Here is an 11,588-nt window from a genome sequence, read left to right as displayed (position 1 = left end):
TGGGCAGAGCTGGGTCACATGACCACACTTGGGCCAATCACCGGCAAGAGCACCGAGGGGGACAAAATTGGCTTTTATGAAGTATGGGGCCTCCCCAGTGTTGATGCTGGAACGTCAGAGTTGGTTTCGCGAGGGAGGACGGGACAGGCATGTGCGGTGGCCACCCAAAATGGCTGCCTCCGCGATATTAGCACAGCATTGTTTTCCATCCCAGGTGGGGTCTACGGACTCCAGTTCTAAAGGCTTCTCACCTTTTTAAAAGTACTTGGGAGCCTCTCAGCTTTGACCTTCCCAGGAAGGGGGCCTGCTGGGGCCATTTGGGGATAAGAGTCTTACAAAACTGAACATATCTGACACCTGGTTGAGAGGTGCCTGCCTGTAGGCACGAGAAGCCTCCCGGAAAAGGAATCACCTAAAAAAAGAAGGGGTTCATTCCATCACTGCCTCAGCCGCCATTTATTGATCACCTACTGTGTGCCAGCCATGGTGATCAGGGCTAGTGGTGAACAGCACAAATGTAAAGGGCAAACAATTGTCACTCTCCATCCCAGCGCCCATCGGCTCATGGGGCACCCAAGGGAGAACGACCTCTATTAGAATAAGGAAAATCTGCAAGAGCAGTTTCTGGAACAACACGCTGAGCACTTAGCAGCACTGCATCAAAGCCTCAATGAGGGAGCACAGGTGGCATAAGGTGGGGGCAGAGGGGACTTACCTGCTTGTGACATTTGTGGAGATCATTTGTGCTCTGGATGGACGCAGTAGGCTGAGCACGGAGCCGGGCGGGGTGGGGGAGGGGCAGCGGGGAGGGTCCAGGCGTTTACAAGACCAGCGAGATATCCCTGGACTCTCCCAACACCAGTCGGGAGGAACTTAAGGGCGGCCGGAGTTCCTTTAGATCTGCGGGGGTGACTGTACTGTCAATGTGACCTGTCCCCGGGTTGATATGTGGGGACGAAACATGAATTTCAGAATTTAGGGAGAATTAGAGGAGTCACCCATCAATTCTCTACGCTGATGTCGCCGCCTCTAGAAATTTGCTTCAGTTTATTATATACAAAAAAAAAAAAGAAGAAAAAAACAGTATAATGAGGTCCCACATACCCATCACCCAGCTTCAAAAAGTATCACGACATGGCCAATCTTGTTTCTGGTCTCCCTCGTGCTCCTGGTATTATTTTGAGGCAAATACCAGATTTTATCATTCTGTCCATAAATATTTCAGGATGCAGCTGAAAGATAAAGGCTCTTAAAAAAACCAAAACAAAAACATGACCGCAATACCACTATCACATTAAAACATCAGTGAGTCCTTAATATCATCCAATATCCAGGCCGTGTTCAAATTTCCAGCTGTCTCGTAAATGTCATATGCTTTTTTACAGTTTGCTTCAGGATCGAAAGAAGTTCCACATACTCCATAAATCTTAAACCCCTCGGGAATTCCAGATCGAAACAAAAGCCGGAACAAAATTGGATTTCTCTATCCCTACTTTATATTTTGTGAAATTGCAATCGTGGAGAGGGTATTTTTTTTTCCGTATTAAAAAAAAAAAAAACACAAAAAACTTTCAAAGGCAATGTCACTAGTCGTTATGAAAGCTATTTCCACGGCCCCAAGTTTCTAGCCTCATAACCAGAAGCACTTGGCAATTTGACTGCCCGTCAGTGTTGGCGGGGGAGTCATTTCCCACCAGCATCCATCCGGACTGTAGGGTTCCTCCTGTAAAGGTCACACGCCCTCAAGATCTCCTCTGAGGCCTAATTAAGTCCGAGGTGCCAAATCAGCCACCAGAGGGCTCCCAAAGAACTCCATGAACTTGGGGGTCACCCCAAAACCCAACTTGGTGCATTCTGATACAGACACTGAACATGCCGGGCAGGGACTTGTCTCCTGGCTCAGGTCAGATTCTGCCAGGAGAATAGACCAAGCCTCCGGGAGATGAGGCTCCCCAGGGTGGGGTGGAAAAGGACCAGGTTCGCTGCCGGTTGCCCTGGCAAAAGATTTGAGGCTCACAGCCCTCCCCACCCTCCAGTGGTGGTCTTAGCAGATCCGCTTGGAGAGACACAGTACAGAGATGGGGAGTCTTCTGTGCTAATTAGCTCCTCATAGCCCCGTGATTGCTAATAAACCCTTTATTTATTGAGTACACAAAGAGAGCATTGTTTTAAGTGATGTTAAGCAAATGCAAGTAGGGATGGTCAACGTGAAATCACACACCCAGGAAGGAACACAAGCCTGAGAGCCTGGACACCCTGGCCTTATAAATCTCTCCATTTCCAGGCCTTGTTGCTGGAAACCGAAGAGTTGGGATGGGAGCCATTGATTGGATCTCGTCCTTCTCTGTTGGGAGTTTTGTTGAGGGACTGTATTCTTTGCGAGGGTTGCACAACGGGCTGATTTACAACAGTAAATCATCTCACTGTTCTGGAAGGCTGGAAGTCCTAACTCGAGGTGTCAGCAGGGCTCTGCTCTCTCTGAGACTCTAGGGGAGAGTCCTTCCTTGCCTCGTCTAGCTTCTGTGTCTGCCCGAAATTTTTGGTGTTCCTTGGCTTGTAGATGGCTGCCTCATTGCTGTCTGTTTTCACATCTTCCCCCCTCTGTGCGTATCTGTCTCTATGTCCAGATTTCCCTGTTTTACAAGGACACCAGTCATACTGGATTAGAGCCACCTCCCCCCATGACCTCATTTTAACTTGATTACTTCTGTAAAAACACTACCTCCCCCCCCCCCCCAAACAGGTCACGTTTTAAGGTATGACGGGATTAGGACTTTGTATCTTTTTCGGTGGACACATTCAACCCATAACAGCGACCGTGCTGTAAAATAGATAATGTTTGGAAGGCCTGTAACGACACACCCATGAACTGGGCACGCTAGTGGGTCATACAATCCTGAGGCTCTGAAATAAAGTTACAAGTCCTCAAAGGTATCATGATAACACAAAGATAACAATGACGTGAAAAACTACATACTGTGACTTTACCAAGAAATGTGATTATAACCCAAGTTTCATTAAATTCACTAGATTTGATGTTTTCCTATGATCATCGGTACAGAAAGTACATGCCGAACAAGATATCACAAATCTAGATTGTTTTTCTTTGGTTTTGTTTATTTGTTTGTTTGTTTGTTTTTTGTTTTCTAAAAAGGTACATCAGAGAGTGATTATTGTGCCACCCAACAGGCTATCACAGAACTCTTTTATATAGTAAATAAACACTCAGAACTCTTTTATGCATTAAGCACAGAGAACTTGTATATCTTAAGCATTCACCAAATCAGAATTCACACCCCTTTTCGGGAACACAAGCGTCTGTTACATAAATGAGCCCCTGTCTACTTTAGCTCATTGCCAGCAGAAAAAAACCCAGTCATTCTCTAGGGTTTTACCAGAATGTTCATGGCCCAGCAGGCACTGGTCCCAACAGGTACCGCTTCAGCTCCTGACATGGTTTCTCAATGAACAGTGTCAGGGCCAGCCCAGTGATGAAGGTCAGCAAACAGTGTCCAGAGAAAAGGTAGAACTGGAGAGAAAGAGGGGCAGAGTGAATGCAATCCTACTACCAGATTCGTACTGTGTTTGGTTTTAAAGGGCATCATCCCGGCCGTAAGATCTAGATCTGTAAGACCCCCAGCCCTGAACGTTAAAACTAAGGTAGGAGCGCCTGGGCGGCTCAGCCAGTTGAACATCCCACTCTTGACTTCGGCTCGGGTCACGATCTCACAGTTCATGAGTTCGAGCCCCGCATCGAGCTCGGTGCTGACAGTGCAGAGCCTGTGGGGGATTCTCTCTCTCCTTCTCTCTCTGCTCCTCCCCCACTGGCTCTCTAACTGCCTCTCAAAACACATAAAAATAAACTTAAAATAAATAGGATAAATAAAATCGAAGAAAGATGTTATCCCAAAGCCCACCCTCAAAGAAAGCAAAGGACAATAGGCTCCTAGCAGCCCCCACAACAAAGCGAGCTTCTCTCCCCGAGCCAGTGGGCTGCGTGGTGGCTCCAGCAGAGAAGGGACAGTGGAGCCACAAGAGAGCAGAGAGTGGGGACTCACTCACCATGTTGGTGTCGCTGTAGTGAATGAGCGTTTCTTGAAGCCCGTTGTAGAGCATGATGAGGATCGGATGAACCAGGTAGCAAGCGTAACTGATGCTGGCCAGGAAAGCCCAGATGTGGCAGGAGAGGAGCCTGTTCACCAGCCCTGGAGGGAACGGGCAGCCTGACTTACGGAGCCATGACTCCGCCCGGTCCCTCTGGGTGCTGTGCACCTGTGTGCATGGACTTCTAAGAAGGCCTTTATTCTCCTGATTTTTAAGAGGAGGTGCCCCACACCAAACCAAACTTTGCAGGAATGTGAAAAAATAAGAGACGCTAATACAGCGTTTCCAGTCAGTTGACTTCCTCAGTACGACCTCAAGCCCTGAGCACCAACCGTTCCGCGTGGGAAACAAGGAACCAAGTCCTTCCACCGGCCTGGGTTCTGGCTCAAGACGCAGCACGGGAGCTGCTGGGCCCTGGGACGAGGTGGTTCGTGTCACCTGGCCTCAGGCTCGTCCTCTGTTACTGAGAGGCTTGCGTCTGGTCAACGTGTAGGTCTCTTTCGGGACAAATATTCTGTAACTCGGTATAACTTCTAGAACTGCGTTGTCCCACGCGTAGCCACGAATGTCCTTATAGAAGGCAGAAGAGGAGACACAGACACACAGGGGAGAGGCAGGGCGAGAAAGCCGTGTGAAGGCGAGGCAGAGACCGTAGTGACGCACTTTCGGGCCGGGAACTCAGGGCTCGCTGGCAGCCATGGAACAGATGCCCCCTCGGGGCTTCCAGAAGGACCTTGCCAACACCTTGATATTGGGTTTCTAGTTTACAGAACTATGAGAGGGTTGATTTCTGTTGTTTCAAGCCATGAAAGAAAGGCAAGAAAGGACAGGAATGAGGGAAGGAAGGAGGGAAGGAAGGAAGGAAGGAAGGAAGGAAGGAAGGAAGGAAGGAAGAAAGGAAGGAAGGAAAAAGAAAAAGAAAAAGAAGAAAAGAGAAAAACTTGTTTCTCCTTGGCACAAGGCTCATCTCAAGTGCTCAGTCATGCATCACTGTTGTATCAGTTGCTTAGGACAAAATCTTTGTCATCCCAAATTCGGTTCTTTCTCCCATATCCCACAGAGTGCTACCATCTGTCTTTAAAACTGTCTATCTCAAACTGGACCATTTCTTCCCATCTCCTCCACTAACCCCCGCATCAAACCCACCAGCTCCTACTCCCTGGACCTGTACAGTAGCTTCCTGACGGATCCATTGGTCTCTCTGCTGTCCTTCTTGCTGCCCTGCAGTCTCCATGCAACGTCCAGAGTGCTCTTTTAAATCACAGGTCAGATTACGTTACATGGCTTTTAAAATAAAATCCGGGGCACCTTGGTGGCTCACTCGGTTGAGCGTCCGACTTCGGCTCAGGTCACGGTCTCGCGGTTTGTGAGTTCGAGCCCTGCGTCGGGCTCTGTGCTGGCGGCTCGGAGCCTGGAGCCTGTTTCAGAGGCTGTGTCTCCTCCTCTCTCTGCCCCTCCCCTGCTCATGCTCTGTCTCGCTCTGTCTCTCAATAATAAATAAATGTTAAAAAATTTAAAATAAAATCCAGTCCTTCCCCTGGGCCTTGAAGACCCTGCATGACCTGGCTGCTACCTTCCTCTGTGTTCTCATTCCCATCTCTCTCCCACCTTGATCTTGATTCCTGTCTCACCGGTCTTCTTGCTGCTTCTCCCGCCCACTAAGCTCGTTCCAGTCTTGAGACCTCTGCCACACCATCTCTTTGCCTGCAAATATTTGCAAACTCACCCCTACTCCAGTTACCCTCCGATCCCGGCTTTATTTTTATTCCCTATATATATCCACGCTGGAATTATACACATATTTACTTAACCTGGCTCCAGATTTGTTTCCGATGGCTGCTGCAACAAATTGCACAAATATCGTGGCTCAAAACAACAACAATCTACTCTTGCGTCATTCTAGAGACAAGAAGCCCCAAACCAGTATGGCTGAAATCACGGTGTGGACAGGGCCACACTCCCTCTGGAGGCTCTAGGGGAGAATCCATTTCTGGTCTCCTCCGACCCCTCCCAGCTTCTGGCTCTCCTTGGCTCGTGGCCCCTCCCAGCAACATCAGCGGTTTCAAATGTGTCCCCACTCCATCTTCGTGTCGCTGTCTCCTCTGCGAGTGTCCCTCTATCCTCCTCTTTGGAGGGTACACGTGACCGCATTTAGGGCCATATAATCTCCCCGCCTCCCAATCTCGTGATCGCCGCCATCACATCTGCAAAGTCCCAGTTGGACCTGATCTACCAGGGGCCGTTATGCAGCTTACTGGAGTCTCCCGGGCTGTGTCCCCTACCCCCCTGTGATCTCCTACAACAGAGACTTTTTTTCTTGTCTACTGCTCCACATCCTGTGCAACTTGAACAGCGCTTGGCATAAAGCGAGCATTCTGGAAGTATTTTATATGATTGAGAGAACAGAGATGGACTCGCCGGCCAAAGATACCTTTGCCCCAAGTGAATGTCAAGGGATAAGATCAACCAAGACATTTCTGGGGAGCAAACAATATAGTTATAGGAAAATTAAGGCAACGGAGAGCCCGTGTCACGCAGGTAAACGAAACACAAAAGAACATCCTTAAAGCAAGCAACCTCCTGGTCACGTCATGAGCCACAACTGGCTCCAGTCAACTGTTAATCACATTAAATTAGTGTTGTTAATTCAGACCCTGTTGGTTTTGTAGTTGTATGGTTACTTTATTATTTTTTCTGAAGACTTTATTTTTAAGTATTCTCTACACCCGTCATGGGGCTCGAGCTTACAAACCCGAGCTCAAGGGTCGCATGCTCCACTGACTGAGCCAGGCAGACGCCCCCTTTTGATTAAATTTTTTAAATGTTTATTTATTTTTAAGAAAGAGTGAGAGCGTGAGCAGGGGGAGAGGCAGAGAGAGGGGGAGACACAGAATCTGAAGCGGGCTCTAGGCTCTGAGCGGTCAGCACAGAGCCCGGCACGGGGCTCCAACCCATGAACCGTGAGATCATGACCTGAGACAAAGTTGGATGCTTAACTGACTGAGCCACCCAGGTGCCCCATTTTTGTGGTTACTTTATAACCACATTTGTTTTGACTTTATAAATCTATGTATTATAAACATAAAAATTTATATCTAGATTTATGTATGCTCATGTTTAGGTAAAATTAGAATTGAAATAATTTAAGCCAATACTAAGGATCCCCAAAGACTTCTTGTTCCTTTGGAATGGGTCCATGTATTACTAGAGTTCGAGGACCCCTGAAGGAGAGACGGCACCACCGAAAGGTTTTAACTGGGGGAGTCACGTGGTCAGAAGAGGACTCTGGCAACTCAGCACGGAACCAAACCCTCATGGTCTACACTGGCCCTGACTCAGACGATGGAAAGATGATTTGAGGCATCAGGACCCCCCTTCTCACCCTGAGAGTCTTGGTGAAACACTTCCTCAAATGTTCCTTTACAGATGTACTTTTCTAAAGGTCACCAGGTGGACACATATTTTCTAGGATTGAACCTCACCCGTCACCTCCTACCTTGACCTGCTAACCAATCTTGCTATCTTATGGCACCAGAGATGCAAACCTAGAACATCAGTCGCGCCTGCAATTGTGACTGGCTAATGACAACACTCTTTGAAAACATGTATCACTCAAGAACGCATCAAAGGACTTGTCTGTCGTCTGGATTAACGGAGGCGTCGTCCATGCTCAGGCTAAGAATTGCTAGCATTTACTAACTCCACGGTAATGATAATGCTGCAAATCTGATTGATCTTTTAAAAAATATTTATTTATTTATTTTGAGAGAAAGAGAGAGCATGCGAGTGGGTGAGGGGCAGAGAGAGAGAGAGAGAGAGAGAGAGAGAGAATCCCAAGCAGGCTCTGCACTGTCGGCGCAGAGCCCCGCGTGGGCTTGAACTCACAAATGGTGAGATCACGACCTGAGCCAAAATCAAGAGTTGACACTTAACTGACAGAGCCATGCAGGTGCCCCAAATTTGATTAATCTTCTTTTTTTCTTTGTAATGTTTATTTGTTTTTGAGAGAGAGAGAGAGCTGGGTGGGGGAGGGCAGAGAGAGAGAGAAAGAGAATCGATCCCAAGTAGGCTCTGCACCATCTGGGCAGAGCCCGATGCAGGGCTAGATCTCACAAACCATGAGATCACGACCTGAGCCAAAATCGAGAATCGGACGCTCAACCGCCTGAGCCACCCAAGTGCCCCCAATTTGATTAATCTTCTAACTTGACCTAAGACTCTCCCCCCAGCAAGTTATTCTTCATTTAGCACGACTTTTACAAGAGACAAGAATACTGTTATGCTACCACCATATCGTGGGCAGCCTGTGCCAGGCCAGGGAGAGGAGTTGCCTATGTTCTGAGGCTCTGGGGACAGCTCATGGTCATTGTCACCAGGTGGGAGCAGTGTTAGGGTGGGGTCCTGTGATTCAAACAGCTGCCCAGAAATGCAAATACATCTGTCAGCGAGAACGCGGCCCATTTCTTCTTTAACATCATGTCTCCATAGAAGGGAAAGCGTTTAAAATTAAAATATTAAAGAACAAATTCCTCACCCTTATATACTCATCAAACTCAGAAACAGTTCTACCAATCCAACATCTGAGAGGGGTCCTATTGCACAGAAACGACGGTCACGGGCTTTGGGCATCGGCTTTTCACTCGGTCCGGGGTTCGTTTTCTAGCTCAACCACTACCGAGCTGTGTGACCTTCAAGTGTTCTCTCTAGGCGCCATCTTTCTCACAGAGAAATAGCACGTTATAGCTGTACCCACAGCGGTGTGGCCGGCGTCACCCAGGATCACCTGGGTGAAATTCTCCATGAGACCTGGCATAAGCCTGTGCCCCGTCAGCAAGAGTTGTTGTGATCAATTTATCATTTTCCTCCTTAACCCATGAATCCCAAACGCCTTTGCTGAGGCTAAGTGGGTTGGGTTCACAGGCCAAACTTTAAGCTCATCCTGATTATTTCCCTAGGGTATATAAACGTGTCATGACTCCACCTGGCTCTATTTCCAACCCTTCAGGGCTTCTGGCCAGTGCGGGGCCAGAACTTTTTCTGGATGATTCTTGCCAGTCTTTCTCCTGTCATTTTACGACACCCCAAGCATCCAGTCCCTATCTCATGCCAACTAGAAAAGAAAGGGAAGAAGACATCAGGTGACTTGGATAGCCATTTCTAATGTGAAGAAAACCCCTTTCTTGCCATTTAGGCCCCTTTTCTGCTTGACTTTCCACACATTGAGAGCCAGGCTCAGTAGACAGTTCCCCAGCTTGTCACAGGGCTGAAGGGGATCTTGGGAACTATTCGGTCTCTACCCTCAGATAAGGAAACCGAGACCCAGGGTGGGTGTGACCACCACTTTGGTCCCTGCCACTGGTATTTTGTTCTTACTGTAGGACCCTCTTTGTTCTCCTCCAGCTTCTAAAGTAGCTTCATTGGAGAGGCTTAGAACCCACATTTGTACATAAACCAGTGTAGAAACTGAAAACAGAATATGGGGGGTTCCCCCAGGATATAAACAAATTGATGTCTTTGAGTCAGTATCAGTCGTTCAACAACAAATAAAAAAGCCCGTCCGCGCACACTGTGTTTTCGCATTTGTCCCCTTTAAAAGGACACAGTGTGAACCTATAAGCAACCCCCCGTGCTGCGTTGTACCTCCATAGCCTTCCTGACATGCCAACAGGACCCAGCCCACGGCTGCTGCCCACAGGGTCCTGTGGAGGGCCTGGTACAGAGCAACGGCAGGTGAAGAGGTGACAGAAGTATCATCCACTGCATACGCCAGAGCGACCACTGCGAACAGGGTGGCCAGGGAGCAAGTCCACCCCAGCAGGGCCTGCGTCTACAGGGAAAGGAGAGACATGGGTCAAGCTCGTTCTGGCCATTGTCTATTTACTTCCTTTTACACGAATTTACTTTTTGGTCACTTTCGGTATCTATTTGTAAACCTCGATCGGTGCCCAAAATGTCGCTAACACAAAAGATTCGGATTACTGGTTACGATGGGTTAGGTTTGGGGTGCGGTAGGGGGGAGTGAGGTGTGTGACCACGGAGAGATCTTGGTGGCGACAGCAAAGTTCTGCACCTTGCTTGTGGTGGCGGTCACACAAATCCCCACGTGATAAAATTGCACAAAATGGCCGTGAATCCCAAATAATTATTAAATGAAAGTTTAAGGGGGAAAAAAAAAGGGAGAAAGAGAAGATAATGTTGGAGCCTCCTCTTGACCTCTCATCCTGTTCCTGAACCTAGTAAGGCTCCTTGATTGGTTCTGTCCCCACCAACAACTCAAGAGCCTCCGGCACCCAATCCATACGTGGGCTGCACCCTAATCACTGGGGTCATAAAATGGCAGAGGGAGTGGGGGAATGGAGAACTTTCTAGCTCAGAAAATAGCACCATGGGTTAAGTTCTATTCTGGGGCTCAGTTCAAGATCTTAGATTTTAGGTCATCTAACTTGACCTTTTTAGACCCAGATCTGTCTTCCAAGAGTCTCTCTTGCTTCTAAGCTTCAGTTCCCAGGTTGCTATGATAACGTCTCCATTGAACCAAACTAGCATCTTATCAGTCCACCACCTTGTCTCTAAAGGGAAGCTCTCCCCGCCTGGGCCTCAGATTCCTGCGGTAGGCTCTGGCTACATGGAAGGAAAGGCATTTCCTCGGGGGCTCTCCACAAGCCCCCCTTTTTAGGCTAGGATCCCCTTCACCTTTTCACTCATAATGCACACCGCCCCATCTCATGCCCAGCATATAACACATGCCCCCCGCTGCTTCCAGCTTGGACACTATGTCCTTATTTTCTGGCTTCTAGAGATTTGTGTTTGGTCTGCCCGTCCCTTCCACCTTGTTTCTCCAGCTCAGCTTGACTTGTGTTCGGGCTCTATGCTTCCTGGTCCTGACTCAGCCCTCGGAGTGGTTCACAAATACTCTGTCCTTGGGGCACCTGGGTGGCTCAGTCAGTTAAGTGTCTGCCTCTTGGTTTCAGATCAGGTCATGATCCCAGGGTCATGGGATCAAGTCCTACATTAGGTTCTGTGATGAGTGTGGAGCCTGCTTGAGATTCTCCCTCTCTCTCTCTTTCTCTCTCTCTCCTTCTGCCCCTCTCCCCTGCTTGCTCACTCTCACTCTCTCTCTAAAATAAAATAAAATGAGGGGTGCATGGGTGGCTCAGTCGGTTGGGCATCCTGCTTTGGCTCAGCTCAAGATCTCACAGTTTGTGAGTTCGAGCCCCGCGTCAGGCTCTGAGCAGACAACTCAGACCCTGGAGTCTGCTTTGGATTCTGTGTCTCCTCCTGTCTCTGCCCCTCCCATGCTCATGCTCTGTCTCTCTGTCTCTCAATAATAAATAAGCATTAAAAAATAAAATAAAATAAACAAATGTTCTCCCCGCATCTTAGATTTCACCTCTGCCACCAGAGGAACTTTTGCGCAGTTCAAGGGCAACACCAGCTAGTGTTTTAAATAGATTGCCCCAAGTGTAGATTTGAGATCAAGAGAT

The 11,588-nt window shown here is 48.3% G+C and overlaps 1 protein-coding gene across 1 annotated transcript in view; it reads right to left on the bottom strand.

The window, feature by feature from the left end:
* Window positions 1-674: 674 nt before the first annotated feature.
* LOC132666039 (O-acyltransferase like protein-like) overlaps window positions 675-11,588 on the bottom strand; it is a 65,075-nt gene continuing 54,161 nt past the window's right edge. Inside the window, exons 13-15 of the mRNA XM_060613972.3 lie at window positions 9,745-9,931; window positions 4,063-4,205; window positions 675-3,529 (exon numbers count right to left, since the gene is read on the bottom strand). Coding sequence (XP_060469955.3) covers window positions 3,404-3,529; window positions 4,063-4,205; window positions 9,745-9,931 — 456 coding nt within the window. The 3' untranslated portion in view covers window positions 675-3,403. The remainder of the gene's footprint in view (window positions 3,530-4,062; window positions 4,206-9,744; window positions 9,932-11,588) is intronic.

This window comes from Panthera onca, chromosome D3 (genome assembly GCF_046562875.1).
Source record: "Panthera onca isolate mPanOnc1 chromosome D3, mPanOnc1 haplotype 2, whole genome shotgun sequence".
Lineage (NCBI taxonomy): Eukaryota > Metazoa > Chordata > Mammalia > Carnivora > Felidae > Panthera > Panthera onca.
The sequence above is the reverse complement of the archived record's forward strand: the minus strand, read 5'-3'. Positions and strand labels throughout refer to the sequence as shown.